The following is a 23,769-nucleotide window of genomic DNA, read 5'->3' on the forward strand; positions in this document are numbered from 1 at the left end:
TGTTCGGCGAACACATCGGCCGCACAGTCGAGGCCTATGTCGATGACATCGTAGTCAAGACGAGGAAAGCTTCCGACCTCCTTTCCGACCTTGAAGTGACATTCCGATGTCTCAAGGCGTCAAGCTCAATCCCGAGAAGTGTGTCTTCGGGGTGCCCCGAGGCATGCTCTTGGGGTTCATCGTCTCCGAGCGGGGCATCGAAGCCAACCCGGAGAAGATCGCAGCCATCACCAGCATGGGGCCCATCAAGGACTTAAAAGGCGTACAGAGGGTCATGGGATGTCTCGCGACTCTGAGCCGCTTCATCTCACGCCTCGGCGAAAGAGGTCTGCCTCTGTACCGCCTCTTAAGGAAGGCCGAGTGCTTCACTTGGACCCCTGAGGCCGAGGAAGCTCTCGGGAACCTGAAGGCGCTCCTCACAAAGGCGCCTATCTTGGTGCCTCCAGCTGCCAGAGAAGCCCTCTTGGTCTACGTCGCTGCGACCACTCAAGTGGTTAGCGCCGCGATTGTGGTCGAGAGGCAAGAAGAGGGGCATGCATTGCCCATTCAGAGGCCAGTTTACTTCGTCAGCGAGGTACTGTCCGAAACCAAGATCCGCTACCCACAAGTTCAGAAGCTGCTGTATGCAGTGATCCTGACACGGCGGAAGTTGCGACACTACTTCGAGTCTCATCCGGTAACTGTGGTGTCATCCTTCCCCCTGGGGGAAATCATCCAGTGCCGAGAGGCCTCGGGCAGGATTGCAAAGTGGGCGGTGGAAATCATGGGCGAGACAATCTCATTCGCCCCTCGGAAGGCCATCAAGTCCCAGGTCTTGGCGGACTTCGTGGCCGAATGGGTCGATACCCAGCTACCGACGGCTCCGATCCAACCAGAGCTCTGGACAATGTATTTCGACGGGTCGCTGATGAATACGGGATCCGGCGCAGGCCTACTCTTCATCTCGCCCCTCGGGAAACACCTACGCTATGTGCTACGCCTCCATTTCCCGGCGTCCAACAATGTGGTTGAGTATGAAGCTCTGGTCAACGGGTTGCGGATCGCCATCGAGCTAGGGGTCCGACGCCTTGACGCCCGCGGTGACTCGCAGCTTGTCATCGACCAAGTCATGAAGAACTCCCACTGCCGCGACCCGAAGATGGAGGCCTACTGCGATGAGGTTCGGTGCCTGGAAGACAAGTTCTACGGGCTCGAGCTTAACCACATCGCTCGGCGCTACAACGAGACTGCGGACGAGCTGGCTAAAATAGCCTCGGGGCGAACAACGGTTCCCCCGGACGTCTTCTCCCGGGACCTGCATCAACCCTCCGTCAAGATCGACGACACGCCCGAACCTGAGGCGCCCTCGGCCCAGTCCAAGGTACCCTCGGTCCAGCCCGAGGTACCCTCGGCACAGCCCGAGGCACCCTCAGCTCGGCCCGAGGCGCCCTCGGTTCAGCCCGAGGTATCCTCGGCCTCCGAGGGTGAGGCACTGCGCATCGAGGAGGAGCGAAGCGGGGCCACGCCTGATCGAAACTGGCAGACCCCGTACCTGCAATATCTCTGCCAAGGAGAGCTACCCCTCGACCGAGCCGAGGCTCGGCGGGTGGCGCGGCGCGCCAAGTCGTTCGTCTTGCTGGGCGACGAGAAGGAGCTCTACCACCGCAGCCCCTCAGGCATCCTCCAGCGATGCATCTCCGTCGCCGAAGGTCAGGAACTCCTGCGAGAGATACACTCGGGGGCTTGCGGCCATCACGCAGCGCCTCGAGCCCTTGTCGGGAATGCTTTCCGACAAGGCTTCTATTGGCCAACGGCGGTGGCTGACGCCACTAGAATTGTCCGCACCTGCGAAGGGTGCCAATTCTATGCGAAGCAGACCCACGTGCCCGCTCAGGCTCTGCAGACGATACCCATCACCTGGCCCTTTGCTGTGTGGGGTCTGGACCTCGTCGGCCCCTTGCAGAAGGCGCCCGGGGGCTACACGCACCTGCTGGTCGCCATCGACAAATTCTCCAAGTGGATCGAGGTCCGACCTCTGAACAGCATCAGGTCCGAGCAGGCGGTGGCGTTCTTCACCAACATCATCCATCGCTTCGGGGTCCCGAACTCCATCATCACCGACAACGGCACCCAGTTCACCGGCAGAAAGTTCTTGGACTTCTGCGAGGATCACCACATCCGGGTGGACTGGGCCGCCGTGGCTCATCCCATGTCGAATGGGCAAGTAGAGCGTGCCAACGGCATGATTCTACGAGGGCTCAAGCCTCGGATTTACAACGACCTCAACGAGTTCGACAAGAGATGGATGAAAGAACTCCCCTCGGTGGTCTGGAGCCTGAGGACGACGCCGAGCCGAGCAACGGGTTTCACGCCGTTCTTCCTAGTCTACGGGGCCGAGGCCGTCTTGCCCATAGACCTGGAATACGGCTCCCCGAGGACGAGGGCCTACAGCGATCAAAGCAACCAAGCTAGCCGAGAAGACTCGCTGGACCAGCTGGAAGAGGCTCGGGACAAGGCCTTACTACACTCGGCGCGGTACCAGCAGTCCCTGCGACGCTACCACGCCCGAGGGGTCCGGTCCCGAGACCTCCAGGTGGGCGACCTGGTGCTTCGGCTGCGACAAGACGCCCGAGGGAGGCACAAGCTCACGCCCCCCTGGGAGGGACCATTCGTCATCGCCAAAGTTCTGAAGCCCGGAACGTACAAGCTGGCCAACAGTCAAGGCGAGGTCTACGACAACGCTTGGAACATCCAACAGCTACGTCGCTTCTACCCTTAAGATGTTTTCGAGTTGTTCATATACCTCGCACCCACGCAAAGTTTAGTCATCAAGGAAGGATCGGCCTCGCCTCGGCAAAGCCCGACCCTCCCTCGGGGGCTAAAGGGGGGGGGGAACCCCCTCTGCGTTGAAATTTTCCTCGAAAAATGATCTCTTCTGCCAGAATATCTTTCGTGCTTTTTGACTGCTTCGAAAAGTGGATGCTGAAAACGACGGAGTACACGTAAGCAGCCAAGGCTGACCGAGCCGAGGGACTCCTACGCCTCCGGGATACGGATACCTCACTCATCACCTTCTGCGATAAGTAACTCGCGTTCGGATAAAGTGATTCCGCGGACCGAACAAGTCTTCACGTCCGGAAGTTCTTCTGCCGAAGTGATCCTTCGAGCCTTCTCGACCGAGTCGGTGACAGAGCCTCATGGACGGGTAAAAGTGCGCGTAAGCGGCAAGGCCGACCGAGCCGAGGGACTCCTACGCCTCCGGGATACGGATACCTCACTCATCACCTTCCGCGAGAAGCAACTCTTGCTCGCACAAACATCCCTGTTACCGGCAAAAAGGTCTAGATATTCGAAACAAGAGGAAAAGAGACGCAGCTTTACAACACAGCGAGGGTGTGTTCCGGCCTCGGCGGCCGCAGAAGGCACACGCTACAAGACAATCTGATCCTGCAGGCTCGGGTCTTGGCGCTGGAAGGGGGCAGCAGCACCCTCGGCATCGGCGACACCCTCGGCAAGGTCCGACCTAGCCTTGGACGGCGACGCGGTCCGAGGACTCCCACTCCAAAGGACGACGTCATCGCCACGCCTGGGCAATCGCTGCCAGGGCCTTCTCCGGGAATCCGGCCCGAGCAGGCGGCTCGGCCGGTCGCTCCAGGGCCTCGGCCAACCATCTTCCAAGGGCGCCAGCCCGACCCGAGGCCTCGGCTGGTCAACTCCGGCGTCGGTCCCGCTAACGGACGACCCGGCTAGGCTCCGACCAACCAGGTTTCATTTTTGAACCAACTCTGCCCCTGTTCGTGCTGATATCGCTACCCCTGGCCTCGGCTCATCGAAGAGCGGCCAAGGGGTCCCCTTTAACTAAGCCTGAGGAACCTCGGACAACAAAGCCGACCGAGCCGAGGGACTCCTACGCCTCCGGGATACGGATACTTCACTCGTCACCTTGACACGGGGCGACTCACGCTTGGTGAAGCGGTTCAGACAACCAACAGGCGAGTCTTAGTGCTCGAAAATGAGGAAAAAACACGGCTCTGTGCCAAAATTACATACATGTTCAGGCCTCGACAGCCATAATGAACAAAAACACTGGCATTCAGAGTGCTATTACGAACGGAACTCCGGTTCCCCCTCCGCAGGTACGAACAACCCCACTCCATGAGGGGGGGCCTGCGGAGCAACAGAAGACCGACGAACGACGCGCCGTCACCTGCTCCAGCAGCAGCGACGACGACGACTTCTGCTCCGGGGGGCCGAACAGCGGCAGCACTGACCTCAGGGCGGGTGCTGCTGCCAGAAGGCCCCCGCCCATGCCCAAACTTGTGAGGCAAGGACGGGCAGAAGGCCGTAGAGTTGGAGGTCGATCCGTGGGCAACCCTGGCTATCTCGTCGGCGGAAGAACCTCTTCCAGCTGCCGTGGCAGACACCGGTGCCGCGAGCGGCTCCGAAGCCACTCGCGTCCGAGAGCCAGGCACGGTGCAGCTGCCGACGCCACGGACGACGACCGCCCTTCCCTCCGATCACTGAGTGAAGGAGCGGGCCACCGCCCATGCAGGGGCCGACCCCAACTCGGCACACTCCCCTCCCCAGCCCTGGTGATGAAAATCCTTGAGGCTGAGGGAGGGGCAGAGGCCGCAGCCCGGCTCGCTTTCCCCCACCATCAAGCTGGAGGTCACCATCTTGGGTGACCGCCGGCGGAGGGGTGCAGCCGGGCAGCATGATGAAAATCCTTGAAGCCGAACGATGGCTGAAAGGTACCAACTCCCACGGAGTTGCGTTTCTCCAACGATGAGGCGGAAAGACGGCGGGTATCCCCCATCAGGGGGCTTGGAAGGTGGAAAGACGCGATGCATGAGGGAGCGCGAAGACATGGTCGCCTTCCGAAGGGGGTCACCCTCCTTTTAAAGGCGACTCTCCCTACTTGCGCCCCCAGCCGTCACGGGCTGAGTCTTCTCCAACACGCTCCAAGGCCCTCCCCTGCGGCGCGGGGGCTGGGTCTCGCATGCCATGCAAGCCGGCTCAGAGCAGAAGAAGCCAAACCGCCGCGCGCGGTGCACACGACCGCCCAGCGGTTACAAGTGACCCTCCACTTTTGCCCAGACCAACGGGCGAAAGGGGCGGGCAGCCATGCAGGCGGCATGCAACCGCGCCAAGTGGGCGCGCTTCTTCGACCCCCAACGCGCCCAGCCTGGAGGCCCAGGCCCACGCGTCATGCAACCGGCGCGCCGGATGCTTCATGCAAGCAACTGCACCGCCACTTGCGCCACCACCGCGCCTCCTCGATTGCGGAACCAATACCGCGACTCGAGGCGACCCAGCGCACGACCCAGCAGCGCCAGCCTGGCGCGGCGGTCAATGCGGTCAAAAATGGGCCGACAGTAATGACGGTGGCAGGCGGGCGGGAGCAGCGGTCACGTCGTCAGCCTAGCTCACGTCCCATCCGGGGCAGCAAGAGAACCCCCTCTCACGGCGTGAAGACAACGCGCCCGTGATCCGTTCCTCGAACGGCTCGCGCACGCGCAACGGCCGTCCCGCCAACCACTCGCCCCGTCGCATTAACTCCGCGGCGGGACAGGCGGCGCCTCTGGCAGGAGAAGCGGGCGACGCTTCGCCTTCGCCGTAATAACCGCGCCAAAAAAGGTACGCCACGACGTTCGATTTCGTATCCTTTTCCTTTTTTCCTCTTTCTCTCTCTCTTGCAACAGGGACCGGGAAAGGGGGATACCCCGAAAAGGATCCTTCCCCGTGAAGGAACCAGGCTCCGAGCCTCCCTACTGATCAGAGGTTCAAAGGATGCCCCCCGAAGGGTTCGACAGCCGCCTCAGATCGCGTGGGCCCTACACTCACTACTGGTCAGAGGTTCAAAGGCCGGCCCCCCGAAGGGTTCCACGGCTGCCTCAGGCTACTCGGGCTCCGCGCCCATTACTGATCAGGGGTTCGAAGGCTGGCCCCCGAAGGGTTCACAGCCGCCTCAGACGCCGAGCGAGGGATGACCATGGGTACGTTCGATACATAACCAAGGCTCGGGCTGCGCTCCCGAGGTACCCTAGGACATTTCCGAGACCAGCGGGAGCGATCTTGTAACGGAATCCCATCAGAGGGAGGCATCGAGCCCTCGGACCCCGTCGCCAGGGGACCGGGTCCGGCAGATCACCCGCAGGTACTTTTGGGCGTGCCTCTGGGCCCCTAGCCGACCCCTAACGAACGGGGCACGAACGTCCACTCGGATTACCCGCTTGCAGCTCACCGGAGACACCATGTTCGGCGCCCATCGAGGGCAACATGGCGCTTCCCCCCCTCCTCCTTGCAGAAAGGCGACGCAGGGGCGTATGTAAAAAAGCCGAGTCTGTCCCTGATCGCCCTCTCGCCCTGTGCAGAGGCTCGGGGGCTGCTCTCGCAAACCCGGCTCTGGCCGAACCGTTGACAGCGTCAACATACCAGCCCGAGAACTTGGGACCCGACCGTACACCCGGGCTACGGCCAGCTCGCATGAGGGAACAACCAGACCAGCCGAAGCATTACGCGAGGCATTAAGACCTCGAAGGAGTGAAACCACTCCTCCGAGGCCTCGGTGGCTACACCCGGCGGGTGCGCTCGCGCGCACCCACCGGAACAAAATGCAACCGAGAAAGGCTGGTCCCCTTGCAAAAAAGTGCGACGAAAGCCTCCAAGCGAGTGCTACCACTCCCTTCGAGGCTCGGGGGCTACTGTCGGGGACCATAATTAGGGGTACCCTCAAGACTCCTAATTCTCAGCTGGTAACCCCCATCAGCATAAAGCTGCTAAGGCCTGATGGGTACGATTAAGTCAGGGATCAGTCCATTCGAGCGACTCGATCACGCCTCGTCCGAGCCTAGCCTCGGACAAGGGCAGCCGACCCCGGAGGATTTCCGTCTCGCCCGAGGCCCCCCTCCGACGGCGAACATATCTCCGGCTCGCCCGAGGCCCTGCCTTCGCGAAGAAGCAACCCTGACTAAATCGCCGCACCGACCGACCAAGTCGCAGGAGCATTTAACGCAAAGGTGGCCTGACACCTTTATCCTGACGCGCCCCCCCCGGCAGAGCCGAAGTGACCGCCGTCACTTCGCCGCTCCACTAACCGGCCTGACAGAAGGACAGCGCCGCCTGCGCCACTCCGACTGCAGTGTCACTTGGCAGAGAGAGACTGACAGGCAGTCAGGCCCTGCCAAAGGCACCATAGGAAGCTCCGCTCCGCCTGACCCAGGGCTCGAACTCGGGCTCAGCCCCGGAAGACGACGAGCTCCGCTCCGCCCGACCCAGGGCTCGGACTCGGGCTCAGCCCCGGAAGACGACGAACTCCGCTCCGCCCGACCCAGGGCTCGGACTCGGGCTCAGCCCCAGAAGACGACGAACTCCGCTCCGCCCGACCCAGGGCTCGGACTCGGGCTCAGCCCCAGAAGACGACGAACTCCGCTTCGCCCGACCCCAGGGCTCGGACTCCGCCCTGGCCTCTGCCGACGACCTCCGCCTCGCCCGACCCAGGGGCTCGGACTCGACCTCGGCTTCGGAGGAGCCTCCGCATCGCCCAACCTAGGGCGCAGGCCAGCCACGTCAACAGGAGGCGCCATCATCACCCTACCCCGAGCTGACTCGGGTCGCAGGGAACAAGACCGGTGTCCCATCTGGCTAGCTCCGCCAGATAGGCAATGATGGCGCCCCGCATACTTTGTGACGACGGCGGCTCTCAGCCCCCTTACGGAAGCAAGAGGACGTCAGCAAGGACCCAACCGCTCCGACAGCTGTCCTTCCGCCAGGCTCCGTCGCTCCTCCGACGACCACGACATCACACCAGCTGGGTGCCAAAATCTCTCCGGCTGCCACATCGGCATGTACTTAGGGCGCTAGCTCTCCTCCGCTAGACACGTAGCACTCTGCTACACCCCCATTGTACACCTAGATCCTCTCCTTATGCCTATAAAAGGAAGGACCAGGGCCCTCTTAGAGAGGGTTGGCCGCGCGGGGACGAGGACGAGACAGGCGCTCTCTTGGGGCCGCTCGCTTCCCTCTCCCGCGTGGACGCTTGTAACCCCCTACTGCAAGCGCACCCGACCCGGGCGCGGGACGAACACGAAGGCCGCGGGATTCCCACCTCTCTCACGCCGGTCTCCGGCCGCCTCGCTTCTCCCCCCTTCGCGCTCGCACTCGCGCTCGACCCATCTGGGCTGGGGCACGCGGCGACACTCACTCGTCGGCCCGAGGGACCCCCGGTCTCGAACGCCGACAAATAGAAACCAACCATACCTGTGAGGCAATAACGAAATGCATATATGTACAAATGCTGGAAATTGGATGGCCCTGTAACCTGGAAATTCAAGCCAGTTCTCCGTTCATCCTGGTAACATAGAAAGATGTTTTAGTCAACACTTGAAAGCATAAAACAATTTTTTAGTATTAGAACTAAAGCAGGTCCTTCATTGAACACTTGAATAGCAGTATGTAATGCATACCAAGGTAAAACAACCTTGCTTATCACAGCATGTGCCTCTTTTGTGGATCTCGTCATACGACGCTGTGCTCCGCGGTGCCTTTGCCCATACCATGTGCCTTTCCTGTGAGGGCCCTGATTTACACCTGCATTAACAAAAGAAATAGGGTCTGTTTCTGATACACCTGCATGTATATTATCACATTCATGGTATTCTTGGAAAAAGAACAAGGGAATGAAAAGAAAAACAGAGATAAGATATGACACACTCAAATAATTCAAGTAGACTTTTCAGATTAGGTGTGGTCGTGTGGCGCTTCCTTAGCTATCATTATGTCGCACATCAATTTCTTGGAACTGTGCTTTTTAGGGAGAGACAGAGTGAACTAGGCTATCGCTATGCCTAAGATTAAGTTAGAAAATATGGCTCGACCAACATATTAGAATACAAATTAGCTTATGTGGCTTTACAAATATGGCTTTCTCAACTGGGTCACCAATTGTCCTGAACAAATGATGGCCCATAGACCGAATCCTACACTCCAAAATCTTTGGTGGAGCAGATTGGCTAGCATGCAATACCTAGGAACTCATATTACAAGACATTGGTATGTACTTCTGTTCTCAGAGTCTGTAGACACTTCAGAATCAGCGTGCTTGCAGTTTGCTCATCGGTTCTATTGCCGCTCTTGCTGCCTTTTTTCTCGTAGAGACACAACTGCATTACCTTCCCTTCCATACGACCACGACCCTATTAGTTTTGTATCCATGTTTTTGTGTGCACTGCCAATGATGGATGGGGGCACTCGTGAGAGCATGGCGTGCCGCCGTTAAAGTCTGAGTGCTCAGCGTTCTGCGATTTTGTTAGGTATGTACTGGTATAGCTACCTTCTTTAGGTTTAATATGGCCCCTGGTTATGCCAGTCTAGCTCTTTCCCTTTTGCCTACACAAACATAGAACCGTTTCGTCTTTGAACAACTGCTGTCGAGCACATTAGCTGGCTTCCGAGCGTTTCACGGGACCTCCTCCTCTTCCCGCCAACTGCCTACTTTGTCGCAGAGATATGCCTGTGGTATCTCCCCTTCCATACGAACCTGTTAGTTTGGCATTCCTGTTGTTGTGTGTGCTGCTGCTAATGGATGGGGGCACATGTGACAACATGGCGTGTTGTCGTCGAAACCCCATTGCCCAACGTTCTGCAATTTCTCTAAGTCTACACTAATATTATGCGTTCTTTGAGTTGAATATAGCCTAGCCTTTGTTTAAGGCAATTCGTCTCTTTCCCTTTCGCATAGACAACCGAACGTTCATTATGTCTTTGAACAGCTACTATCGAACACATGAACACACTTGATCAGCCATCCGCTTCGGCGCCGGCACATGCGTCACGTTATGCAATTTCGTTGCCTTCTCAGCAGGTTCGTCAAAAGCGGCCAGGTTAGTGACTGTCAAGCTTTTGATGCTGCTTGTATCTACTACAACTCTATGCTCATACTAAGATGCGTGTGCACGCCGTTTGTAGGCGACAAGTCCTTACTCGACTTTCCTACGACGGTTGCCACTGCTAACAGACACCATCGCAAACAGAGAATGCGTCGTACGCCTGCGTCTGCTGAACGAGCATGTGCCAACAATGGTTTTTCCCTACCACATGTCTTTCCCAAAATAATCTTTTGGTTTCATATCTGGTGCGCGTTAAAGAAAGTCTATGAAATTCTGCTCGCCTTCCTGCTTATAGTTAGCACAGATGGAGCCTCACCGCCTCTTGAGCGATCATACATCGAGCTGCTTAAAGGTACTTGTGTACCACCTAGACTATTTTCTTTACGTGTTCCTAAAGTAATCAATGCAGCGTTTACACATATTTGCCTGTAGAGACCTACAAAGATCGCTCATACTATGGTGGCCCATCGGATGAGTGCCCACATTGTGGCGCAGTTTTCTGGTTTCAAGAACGGGTCAAAAGTGTGTCTGCTGTTGCGCAGCGTAGGCTTGTGTACAACCTTTGTTGCAGAGGAGGAAAGATTGTTTTGGAGCCTTACAAATGTCCACCGGCACCCTTATGTGACCTGCTGCGATTCGATGGTGATAGTCGTGCCAGAAGGTTCCTTAGGCAAATTCGCTCATACAATTCCCTTTTCGCGTTTACCTCACTAGGCGCCGTCGTTGGTAGATCGATAAATAACGGTACTGCACCTTATGTTTTCAAAATCAATGGTGTCGTACACCATCGCATTGGCTCGCTACTACCCAGTCATGGATTGCGACCACAGTTTGCGCAGCTTTACATATATGACACTGAACACGAAGTGCAAAATAGGCTGGGCATGTTTGAGAACGAGGCTGATGTCCATGATCGCCCGGATCCAGAGGTGGCCCGTTTATTACTTAACATGCTAGATGAGCATAACAAGTTGGTCACGGCATTTCGCTTTGCTAAAGAACGTTTAGATGAAGAAGGCAACCAAAAGGTGACGTTGCGATTATTAGGCTGTAACACACGTCATGACGCACAATACAACTTACCGGCCAATGGTGAGCTCGCTGCTGTAATAGTGGGTGATTGCTTACCTTCACAATACAAGTACGATGTCCTTGTGCACGCTAGAGAGGGTGGACTCAAACACGTTTCGTGCTTGCACCCATCCTACATGGCCCTGCAGTACCCGCTGCTTTTCCCTTACGGTGATCGTGGATATCACCTTGGAATAAAATACACTGACGTGGGAGAAGGCGATGCCACATGCCGCAAGTATGTTACGATGCTTGAATTTGTTAGACATCGTTCACACTATAGGCTCAACGAACCGAACCCATTCACTTGCTATGGTAGGCTGAGCAACCAGCTAGCTGTCGATGCGTATTCTACGATCGAGGCATCTCGATTGCAATTCATAGCGGACCACCAAAAAGAATTATGTTGTGAATCCGTACAGGGGATAACCGACGCCATTGGCAGGGGTCTCACCAGTGCAGATTCAGTTGGTGGAAGAGTAATTGTGCCTGCATCTTTTACGGGCGGCAGAAGGTACCATGTAATGAACTACCAAGACGCAATGGCCATATGCAGAGTGTATGGCCCACCAGATCTCTTCGTCACCTTCACGTGCAACCCTAAATGGAAGGAGATAGTCGATGCGCTTGGCTTCGAGCCTGGTCAGCTGGCATGCGATCGTTCCGATATCGTTGTAAGGGTCTTCCATATGAAGGTCGATGAATTCATAGCAGACATTAGAGAAAATAAATTTTTTGGTCCTATCCGTGCTGGTGAGCTTCATCTTACCTTGACACATTGAGTGGTCCCTTAATATTGCTTTGCATGCTCTCATTTGTAGCCTTTCCTATGCAGTGATTTATACCGTAGAATTCCAAAAAAGGGGCCTACCACACATACACTGTCTTCTATGGTTGCTTGGTGGTCGTTCAGAGACAGAGGCCTGTGCCATTGACGCTTTCATATGTGCTGAGATACCTGATGTTGCCATAGACCCCTTGGGTTATGCTCTCGTTGATGAATTCATGATACATGGTCCATGCGATGATTACAACAGGCGGTGTCCATGCATGAAAAACGATAGATGCTCTAAGAAATTCCCTAAGACGTACCAAGACGAGACTGTCATTGACGCTTTTGGCTATACCCTTTATAGAAGACGAAACAACTGTCTGTTCGTAGTAAAAGGTGGAGTAAAATTAGACAATAGGAGCGTAGTGCCATACAATATGCAACTGCTCAAAAAATACAATGCCCATATTAATGTCGAGTGGTGCAACAAAACACACATGATCAAGTACTTGTTTAAATATGTTACCAAGGGAAGTGATCGAGCCAAGATATATTTTGAGTTGACTGCGAACACAAATAATGCATCTCCAGGCCCTCAAATAGCCCCGCCAAATGAGATTCGCGAATACATAGATGCCAGATACCTATCAACATGTGAAGCTCTATGGCGAATCTTCGAATTTGACATTCACTTTAGAGTACCTTCTGTGGAACGTCTGGCGGTGCACTTACCTAAAAAACGTCGTGCAGTACGAGCCTGGGACAGACCTACAAGCATTGCTTTTGAGCCGTGCAGCAAAGAAGACAATGTTAACTGAATGGTTTGAAACAAACATGAAACATAGTGATGCACGTCGCCTGACTTATTGTGATTTCCCCAAAGAGTGGTCGTGGGACGTTTCTATTAGGTGTTGGCGTAGAAGGAGGTTGTCGTCTGCCAAGATTGGTCGCATGTACTACGTGCACCCAACAGCTGGGGAGCTATACTATCTACGCATGCTCTTGATGTTTGTTTCAGGTGCCACGAGCTTCGTTGATATAAGGACCTTCCAAAATACTGTGTACGAAACATTCAGAGAGGCGTGCGAAGCCCGTGGTTTGCTCGAAGGTGACAATGAGTGGAACCTTCTATTTGATGAGGCAATAGTCTCTGCCTCAGCGTTTCAACTTCGACAAATGTTCGTTACCATTGTCGTTCATTGTCCTGTTTGCAATGTTCGTGCTTTGTTTGACAAATATTGGATCTACTTCCCCGATGACATACAACGTGGTCTTAGAGAAGCCCTTGGCAACCCGCACTACACAGCTCCACATGAACAACTTCTTACGTTGCTTTTGAGGAAGCTAGCAGACACGTTCGCTAACAGTGGTGCCAACATAGCTGATTATGACCTTCCAATCTTATCGTCCTATTGTGACGTAGTGTTTGGCAACCGGCTGATAAACGACGAACTGAGCCTGAACCATTGCTATTGCGTGAACATGCTGCCGCTGCTATCTCGCAGTTGAATGCTGACCAACGGCTCATTTTCGAAAAGCTGACTAAATCTGCGCTCTCCTGCTTGCCGGGCGTATTTTTCGTATGTGGACATGGTGGGACAGGTAAAACTTTCCTGTGGAATGCTATACTCATGCATTTGAGGTCCCAACAAAAAATTGTGCTGGCTGTAGCGTCCTCCGGCGTGGCTTCATTACTATTACCAAAAGGCCGTACTGCTCATTCGCGTTTCAAAATACCCTTCGATCTTGATGAAGGTGGTGTTTGTGGTGTCAAGAGAGGTACCATGCTGTCTGAACTTATACAGCGAACTTTTCTTATCATATGGGACGAGGCGCCGATGACCCATAGACATTGCTTTGAGGCCCTAGACAGGACTATGCGTGATATTCTTTCCGAACATAGAGCGGAAAATGCGAACATCCCATTTGGTGGCAAACCTATTGTGCTTGGAGGAGACTTTCGCCAGATTTTACCTGTGGTGCGCAGAGGTTCACGATCTGCAATAGTGAACGCATCAATTACTAGCTCACCGTTGTGGCAGCACGCTACTGTTTTGAAACCGCGAACAAATATGAGGCTCTCCAACCCGTCTTTACATGGTAAGGAACGTGCGGACTTGGAACAGTTTAGCAAATGGGTCTTAGATATCGGCGATGGTGCTCTGCCAGCGATGACACGAGGAGACGAGTCCGAACCTACATGGATTACGATTCCTGAAGATTTGTTGATACATACGGATGGTGATGCTACTGCAGCACTCGTATCCGAGGTCTACCCAGAATTGTTAGAGAAATATATGAACCCTACATACTTAGCTACACGTGCCATTGTATGTCCTAATAACCTTACAACCGATAAAATAAACGACTACATTGTCTCAATGCTCCCTGGACATGGTGTCCAATGCCTTAGCTGCGACACGATCTCAAAGGCGTCTGAACGCATACCTGATTTTGACATGCTATATCCTACTGAATTCCTAAACTCTATTAATGCAGCAAATTTCCCTTGCCACAAACTCGTGCTAAAAAGAGGCGTCACAGTCATGCTGTTACGTAACTTGAACCAGACCGCGGGGCTTTGTAATGGAACAAGGATGCTTGTAACTGAGGTCGGACAGCGTGTTCTTAAATGCGTAGTACTAACGCCCTCCGGAGTCGACGAAGAGGTTTTCATACCGAGGATTGCGCTTAACACTACCGATGTCAAATGTCCCTTCACATTGCAAAGAAGACAATTTCCGATACGAATATGCTATGCCATGACGATTAATAAGAGCCAGGGTCAGACCCTCTCAACGGTTGGACTCTACCTTGACAGGCCTGTGTTTACGCATGGTCAGCTTTACGTCGCTGTTTCAAGGGTTACATCTAGAAGTGGTCTTAGAATTTTGATTGAAAATCCTGATGGTTCCTGTGGATCACAGACTCGAAACGTTGTTTACCGAGAAGTATTGCGAGCCGTAGATGCGGACCCCCTACAGCCTTCTTAGTGCATAATCGACTCAGACCTGTACATAACCAATGTGTAAAATAAAAATGTGTATACCGACAACGCGTTTAGTTATCGTACCTATTCTGTTCTATGACTGCTTCCCACCAAAAGATTTTTTGGTATCCTATATCGTTCGTCTAGCGACCTACCGGCAAGCGAGCACTATATGTCGCAAGTTTACAAAGGCAAACCGCTATGTCTGCATGCTCCAATGGATCTTGCCATACAACATCCGTGGTAGATGCCTACTCAATGATGTTGACCTAACTTTACCTGGCATGTTTCTCCTATCCTAAATATTTTTTTTGTAAGCATACTGCCTTTGTCGGCATCGAGTGTAGTGTTTATTGGTTGCTTATTTCGCTGGAAATGACCGACCTCTGCTTCATTACTGCAGATGGGGGACATACTCATTCCTAGCCTTATGGTTGGAGACTGCTCTCGCACCTTGTGTTTGCGTGTCTCTAGGCTTTGGGAATTCCTTGATCCTCAGGATGACAGTAGGCTCTTGCATACTGATCTTGTTTTGCTTGATGAAGAGGTAGATCCATCTTTATACTGGTCTAATACTTGTGCATGCATAGTAATCACCAGCTTAGCCAACATGCTATACAATGTCCTATGCAGTTCTTCTGTACAGTGTTCTATGCAATTCGTGCGTATTGCTTAAAATGTTACCTCCTTTTGTTAGGGAAACAACATACATGCCCAGATCTATCCTCCTTTGTGCCAACAGTTCAGTGCGCTGCTCGATGAGGGAGGGATATACAACTTGAAGTATTTCTTAGTCAGGAAAGCTAACAGATTCTACAAACTGGTAGAAAACTGCAACATGATCAGCTTTACAAAGTGGACTACGGTTGAGGTTGTCCTCCAAATCCCCCCTGCTTTCCCGGTTTGCACATATAACCTCACTCCCATAGACCAGCTCCAACCGCGCGTGGACTACAAAGAATATTTCACTGGTAACCTTCTACGCATAGTAGTTTACATGTTATAGGTAACATGAATACAGTGCTAATGTCCTCGCCATCTCTATGGTAGATGTGCTCGGTGTTGTCAGCGTGATCTCCCGTGTTTCATCACTACGCACAAGGGGACGACAGGCTGAGGTTATGAAGAGAACAATCACTATAAGCAATGCAAGGTACCATGTGCATTCCTATCCTACTACACATTCCTTTTGGGTGCCACATACATATATGTAGTCTGATTTTGTTTGCAACAACATAGCAATGAACCCGTGAACAACCTCAACCTAGACCACAGATTAACACTTCTCGTTCTCCACACTAGCAAAGTTGTCCATACGCTCAAGTGAATAGATGAAGGGTAAATGCACCGAGACAGTAAGAACGCCATTACATCATGTGGGGGGTCAATTTGCGTCCAAAAACTCAGCAGACACTATGTCCACAGATCATGCAGGGGATATGCTACAGACAAGTTGCCCATAGCGGGAAATAAAAATGCCATCTTCCTTGCAGAGGAAAACTGGTTCTAAACTACCTATGTCTTCACTTGACCATACTTCATTGCAATGTACCTTAGAAGAGATCATTTTTCCTACTCAGCCAAAGTTTCCTTTACTACATGGGCATACCATACACGTTGTGCTCATATAGAAGATTACTAAACAGCTTCAGCTACCATTGACCATTTAAACAAGCAGCTATTTTGAAGCTCTAGACGCACAGTTCACGACTTTTGTTACTTTGTGATGTCCACACCTAACACGATACAATGACCAATTTATTTGTAAACTCGCTGTTCTTCACTCCGACAGGGATACCGGGCCAACCGTTGATGTTGTGCTTTGGGGCGAGCGGGCCACAGCTTTCCCAGCTGAACAGGTCCACAGGGACAGTGAATCCTCACCACAGATCATAATATTTGTTGGCACTCTCATGAGGAGCTACGCTGGTAAGTCTACTACATCCCTTTGGTTGCACTGCTAATACGCATGAGCATCTGAAAGGTTCGATTGTATTTTAGATAATGTGTCTTTATCGGGAGGATCATCATGCAAGTGGTACATAAATGCACCGGTCCCGGAAGTAAACGCTCTCAGAGCTAGGTAACTTACTCATTCTGGGTTTTCAGACATACAATTTTCAGTTGTCTTCCTCACCAAATCTGATTACTGTCATTCCTAAACTGGCGTGCCTAAACAGTGCTGAAACCAACCACCTCCCTGTCATTTGGGATCAGGGCAAAGTAGTTGCTGAGAGTACAGTCATTGCAGTTCCTGAACATAAGAAGCTCAAGGATATTAAGTACCTCCATCCTTTTGAAAATAAGGTGAGGTCCCTCTGCTCGGCTAAATCTTGCAGGCCTAAGGTTTATCACAGATTAACACTGTTCACTTCGGTTACATTGTTGACAGAAGAAGGAATGGCTTGTCATCGTAAAGGTGCTCAAGATTGATAGCTCATGGTGGTACAACGCATGCAAAAAATGCCTTAGGACAACCAAACCGCATGGTGACACATACAAGTGCACCAATAATTCCTGTGACAACATAGGATCGCCTACCCCAAGGTCAGCTCTTATACGTTTCTCCCGTTTTTGTTAGGGTCCTGCTAGATCGCCTGGACGCCTAGGTGTCACCTAGGCGAGGCCTTAAAACACTGTTGCTTACCTCTTTCCTTTTTTTTCCTGCGCACCAAAACCTTTTTCGCACCTTAAAAATTCCAATGCCAAGACCTATAAGGTCACTGTTTTGCGACGGAGGGAGCAACAAGCGTTAGATAAAGAAATGCAAAACACACATAAATGAGACACTAAATTACCTCAAAATGGTTCCAAAAATATAAAATCAGGTGCTGCATGAATGCTGCCGTAGCAGAGAAAGCCAAATATGAGAAGCCTGGTAAAGCATAAGTCATAAAGCGCCAGAAATGTGTCGTTAGTTAATCAATAGTTCAGTCAGAAAAAAGAAGTTTGATACACGTATGATATAAGTATTGATAGTGTTGATGTTCTCAGCTAACCACATATTAAAATTGCAATGCTGTAATACAATAAAGGGTCGTTGTTTAGTTTTTGTCCATGGTATATTATTACTAACAGGCTCTCTATGATACAAGATACTGAAAGAAATATTAGGTTCTTACAGGATTTGGCAAGTAGGTTCTTGTGCCTCATAGTTTTTAGGTTCTTACAGGATACTGAAAGAAACAGTTTTTGCCTCACAGAAGTAGATATGGAAAACCAAAAAAAACAGCAACAAGAAGCGTGGAAAGAACTGCATCGATATGGATGTCCGCACACTGAAAAGCAAAGATATAAGGATAAGTATTTAAGAATGATTAGCTTGAAAATTTTGTCCTGCACAAGATCATTTCTGATAAATGCATTCATGCTACCCGACTTATACTATTTCCATGAGACTAGGTGGTTTAATTTTAGCTTTCTCTACCCACATATCTTTTATTTTAGTTGCTCTCTCAGCAGTTTGCTTGAGCAAAAGGCCTACATATTCCCTTAGGGAAAATTTGCTGTGGGACATCACGATTTTGTATTATTAGCTCTAGCCTATAGAACACAACAAAAGTCACTTTTGGGGGGGGGGGAGGCGCTGTCAAATTGTAGCTGTTAGCTGGGTGTCAGGGGCCTCATTAAAATACTCTTTACGCCTGAAAGAGAAGATTTTTTTTCATTTTGGTGTCCCTGCATCACAGATGAACCCGAGCCGACCCAAACCATACCCAACAGGAATTTGTATGAAACAGTGACATCTCTAAAGGGGCGTTCCAAACTAAACACACTGAGCATGATAGACGCAGACCAACTTTACCTCTTTCAGTTGCATATTGCAATTTGCAAGTAAATAATAAAAAAAGTAAAAATCACCACAAGAGTTGGTATGATGGAGATTGTCCAGTATGTGGCTTGTGCAGTTAGAGTATCTTAGCTTTAGTGAAGTTTAGTGCTGGGAACAAGTCTTTTCTGCTGCCGCTGGCCCGAGAGTGGCTGTTGCTCTTGCTCAAACTGCTCTGTTTGCCGTGACTTGACTTTGTGTCAAACTCTTGGCTTTTGCTTATTCCTGGAACAAATTTCATGTACTTAACACCCCTTAGCATATCCTGGTCCTCTTGGGTGAGAATCGGTGGCAAATTGTTTGTTTTGCACAACAACAGTGTGATTGCAGCACCCTTTTGTGGTGGTGAGCTAACTGGAGATTTGATGGGAGACCTTACACCTCCACTGGAGTTTCCTGATTTGCTGATTAGATGATGAAGCCACACGACCAGCTAGCTCCAGGATAAGTGCTTTGGTCTTCTCCTTGTCAGCATGATACAACGTCTCCATTCGAGACATGTCCATCTGCCCCTGATATCTTGCAGTTTAATTCAGATCTGCATTAGAAAAGAGATTGTTAGTGACACATCATAGTTTCATCGATGTCCATTTACATCACTGAGAAACTTCGGTTTCATCCATTTCTGTGTAGAATGGCCTATGCCAGTTTTTGCAAGCGTGCTTGTTCTGGTGATATAGCTGAAAGAAAAGCCGTGAAAGCAAACTATGGCTACTAAAGGAGACCTTTAGTGTCTACTGCAGAATTTAGAAGTAAATTGAACTAAGGGTTTCGCCGTCTACAAATTTCATGTTTTGTGATGTCCAACAATCAAACCACTCTGTGCATGTACAAGATATTCCTCACCGCTGAAGACGATACTGACACCGCCGAGTTTATCTTCTTTGGACGAATGGCGCAGCGCCTCATTAAAAAAAATGTGGACGCCCTCATCTCGACTAATCCACCCGGTTTCATTCCAAGAGAAATTACAAATCTACTGGAAAAGTCTTTCGAGTGGAATGTTAGCTTCACCGAGAGCACAATTATTTATAGCACTGTTTCCTTCCAAGTGAATGCTATAAACGCGGAAATTGATGGTGGCAACATACTTCCAACTACATCGTCCTCACATCCATCGTCGACCATACTTTCGCAAGGTAAAGCTTATTGTACCTGTTTAGTCGAGCTATGTACGTTAGTTTGTGCCAAATTAGGAATGAAACTAATGCTTTGTTTTCTCTGCTTGTTTACTTCCATTCCGTTCTACCTGTATATGACGGGTCACCTAAGGCAGAAACGACACAGACTGCAAAGTCTGCCAGATATACACAGACTGGCACTGTGCTCAACTGAAAATAGGCAGCTTTATAAAAAATTACAAAAAAATTCCTCAAACTACGCTGATTGAAACTAACCTGGTCAAATTGAGTAATGATTTATGCATATGGAAAAAGGACTAAACTTATACACTGCTCAGATGCTGCACAAACTACACTGCGAACTCAGCAGAACGTATGCTAAAAAGAGGCTAATATGCATCATTTGTCGAGAACACCACATGCTGCGCACATACTGCGCACAGAACTGGTGTCTATCTCGGAAAATTACTTGAAGCAACCACAACATTATAGCTCGGGTAGATATTCAGAATATGTTCCACCCATACTAAAGACTCGGCAATATTACACTGGGACAAGCCATGCTAGCGTTTAGGCCATAGTATTACAGTTTAGAGTCATTTTTCCCATCTACAGAACAAGCTTTTCCCCCTTCTGACTGAGTATGTTTCTTTTTGAGTGCAGGTCTTTTCACTGCGCCCTCTCCCCATCAACTGCAACTCTTCTGGCTCTAACCTATTTTTTGTCTGCCTGCTAACTCCGCAGCAGGACAAGGATCAGGTGTCGCACAAAACAAGGGTGCTGCCTTCATCCGCGAGCCGTCGCTGACACCAGAGAGTCACAAAGTTTTGTCTAGCGCCAAGGTTCGCTATTGTGCTAAATGGAAAAAATAGCTACTTACAGTATAGAGCAATGTTCTCCTTCCGTATACACTAAGAAACAAGCCTTAGACATGTATTCTCGTTGCAGTGTGATTTACAGACAGTCCCACATCAGGGAGCCAATCTACTGCTAGGAACAGAGACTATCACTTCTCCACCTAACGTGCAGACACCATCAGGAGCTGCTTACAGTGTGCTAGATGGGTCTACAAACAAGACTCATAAAAGTGTTACTGGAAAAAGGTTAGCTTTATGCCAAACAATCTACCTACCCTGTTATTCCCATATCATGTCATCACTTTTGCATGCATGTCATGGGACCAAACTTTACATAGGTCTCGCACATCGCCTTCCAAGAAGGTTGCCAAGAAACTTTTTAGAGATGATGGCACAGGAGATGACGATGCTGCTGGTTCCGCAGACGTTGATGCTGAGTAATGGTATGTCCAATTCTCCCCTACAACTTTATGAGATATATGCTTCCAAGTGTTCCAATTGCATGTAGTATAAGACAGTGGGTGCTAGGCAACCCTAAACCCCAATTTGCTTAATGATATGGCTCCAATCTCCAGGGGTTCCTGCACTTTATTAAGGAGACTGAGTGCCATCGTGCTATAACCCAAAATCCAAAACGAAAGACCAAAGAAAGGAACAATACATTGAGACTCGATAATCATAATTTCTTTTCTGGTGCAAAAAGAATGTGACATTACAGCCTTTCAATTCAGATAAACAACAGAAACATTCCAAGCACAGATTAATAGTGCTCCCCTAAAGAAGTCACACAGATTGATAACTATTTTAAGGTCAGATGCAATTTCTTGATAAATCAACTGAGAAGGTAAAAAGAGAGTTCTCTTATTTTCTACAATAGTTGCTCATAACCCAAGACTCCAAGAGATCTTGGATGCAGCAGTAGCTACATAGCTTGCCTTAAGCAGCTACATTATTCCAGGACAAAAGAAAAACATTTGCACCAAGAGTTGCAATACAAGACCATGAAAGAAATGGTAATGGACAAAGGCTTAAGTTACTTTGCAAACAACATTTAATCATATTTTGTAGAAAAACAGCGGTTGACAGAAACAAGTACCTCTGGATTTCAACACGTCAAATAGTTGTTGCCTCATGTTAATGATCCTATCAGCCATGGCTTTCAGTTCCAGAGTCCATTCGTTGAACATCTCGCTGCAAGTTAATAAATAGAATCAAACAACAGGAAGTAACCACTTTGTATAGCTCTTCGACCCACGTCTAAATATGGCACTGCAATAACTACTTTTTGCTGGCTAGGACACTGTGATGCACAGGAACAACATTGAAAGCAATCTCGCAGGTCATCAGATATCTCAAATAAGCATTCTAAAACTAACAATAGGTCCATATGCGGTTCATTGAACTAATATATAAACAAAAGAGAAAATGGTGTAACCTTCTACCAATACAGGTCAAATTAGAAATTAGCAAGTTTTCAGAAAAGAGGTCAATAGGCTAAAACATCAACAAGTCAAAAAATCGATAGTCAAATGATTTCGAATGGTTTGCCTTCATAGCATCTTCCGTCGAGATGTGCGGAAAAAAACTTAGACATTATATTTGAGATTGCAATGCTTGCCAAAACTTGTTAATTGATTGCTACCATTTTTTGGTTGCAGTGCTTTTGGACACGAGCAAAACCGGCTATGGAGGCCCACTTTTGGGAATTGAGGATCGCTTTTGGGAACTATCCCAGTTCATCTAGGTTGCTGTTAGAACTTCCCCCTGCTGTGTAGGGCGTATGGTTTTATGCTTGTAAGATATGGGCAGCGCTATGCTGTGTGCTTGGCTGCAAGAGATGTCTTTTCTTGCTTGGTCATAGCTATACTATGTGTGTAATGCTGCGAGGACCATACTCGCGATGTGTAAAGCATGCCTATATAGTCTAGGCCTGAACAAACCAGAAACATTGCTTCCCTTGGTACTTCTACTATTTCTCTTTGTCGTTCTGTGCTACTACCAGCCATCTATTTGTCGTTCCTATGTAAAGTATGCCTATATAGTCTATTGGTTGTTCTGTGCTACTACCATCCATCTATTATGTGCTACTACTAGCCATCTCTTTGTCTTATAGTACATGAAATAGATGCCGGAGCAGCTCCTATGTTCCATTGAACAACGAAGGCAGTCCAATTCTGGATGATGAGTGAGAAAGATACTAAGGTATATCATGTAGCCCATCCTTCAATTTCAGATTACCTTTATTCATGTGTTGTAGGTTGGCTATATTGTCATGGTGGATAAATTTACCAATAGAGTTGCGCGGTTGTCCAGCTGAGCTAGCCTCTAATTGTACTATTGCATCATGATAGTCACACTTACCATGGTACGTAATGAACTCATCCTGAATAATGCTCCAAATATTTATTTTACATTTATTATACAAAATGTAGATCATACCATGAAGAGGGTCGCTTTCAATGCATTTTAGGTTTCGACCGTAACCAATGTATTTTTAGTACTGAACTTTAATTTCCAGTTTTTCTAAATTACTGATGTCATTTTCGTTTTTAGAGTTATCATTTTCAATTTCGTTTCCAGAAAAAAATATAAAAACAAAAATAGTCTTAGTGTTTATCGGTTTCGGACCGTTTTCACGCCTGGCGTAGCTCCAATCTCTCTGCTGCCAGACCTAAAATATTGGAGCGGGATTGCTCTAGTTTTGGCATTGTTTAAGGGGGTTGCTTTCAGCGATGACTGTGTCTAGGAATAATTATTCCTGGTTAGACTTTAAGCTCAGTGGTATCTTGAACTTGTTTCCAGGTGTCGGAATTCTTCCATTCTGGTTGTACCTCTGAAGATATTAACAATCTATCGCATGCATTGGCTTTGAAAGAGGCGGTAAATAAAGTTATGTTCCCTGCCATGATCGATCTATGCAGAGCAATGTGTTCCTTGGCAACACAAAATTCAGGCTACCCTATGTTGGCTCGAACTCATGGGCAGGTATGACTTATGAAACCACCTTTTACCATAATGTTTTATTACTGTTATACAACAAGAAAAATAAGGTATGCATAGCTTCTCCATATACAGCTCTCAAAGGGCTTCTATATGAGACATACGATATAAAACAATTACTTATTGGGGCTTAATGTTTTGTAAGTTTTTCTGTTTGATGCAGCAAGGTGATTTAGAGTGATAGTAATTTGCTAAGTTTTCATAATGAACAGAATAGAATTGAATGATTGATCAACTCATTCAGCTATTTCCAAGGAAACATGG

The 23,769-nt window shown here is 49.6% G+C and overlaps 1 protein-coding gene across 1 annotated transcript; it reads left to right on the plus strand.

Annotated features, from left to right (window-relative positions):
* Positions 1-15,404: 15,404 nt before the first annotated feature.
* Positions 15,405-22,503, plus strand: LOC103644253 (uncharacterized). Its single transcript, XM_008667461.2, has 7 exons — positions 15,405-15,669; positions 15,749-15,851; positions 16,491-16,627; positions 16,700-16,781; positions 16,879-17,005; positions 17,091-17,245; positions 22,164-22,503. The coding sequence occupies exons 1-7, from the start codon at positions 15,537-15,539 to the stop codon at positions 22,213-22,215; spliced, it is 789 nt and encodes a 262-aa protein (XP_008665683.2). The 5' UTR covers positions 15,405-15,536; the 3' UTR covers positions 22,216-22,503.
* The last annotated feature ends 1,266 nt before the right edge of the window (positions 22,504-23,769 follow it).

The sequence above is a fragment of the Zea mays genome, chromosome 1 (assembly GCF_902167145.1).
Source record: "Zea mays cultivar B73 chromosome 1, Zm-B73-REFERENCE-NAM-5.0, whole genome shotgun sequence".
Taxonomy (NCBI): Eukaryota; Viridiplantae; Streptophyta; class Magnoliopsida; order Poales; family Poaceae; genus Zea; species Zea mays.

What these genes read in the sequence shown, in the direction of transcription:
- LOC103644253 (XM_008667461.2), top strand. Translation starts at nt 15,537, where the DNA reads ATGATCAGCTTTACAAAGTGGACTACGGTTGAGGTTGTCCTCCAAATC. An exon ending in TCTCATGAGGAGCTACGCTG is followed by an intron (nt 16,628 to 16,699) that starts GTAAGTCTACTA and finishes ATTGTATTTTAG; the next exon opens with ATAATGTGTCTTTATCGGGA. An exon ending in GTAAACGCTCTCAGAGCTAG is followed by an intron (nt 16,782 to 16,878) that starts GTAACTTACTCA and finishes GTGCCTAAACAG; the next exon opens with TGCTGAAACCAACCACCTCC.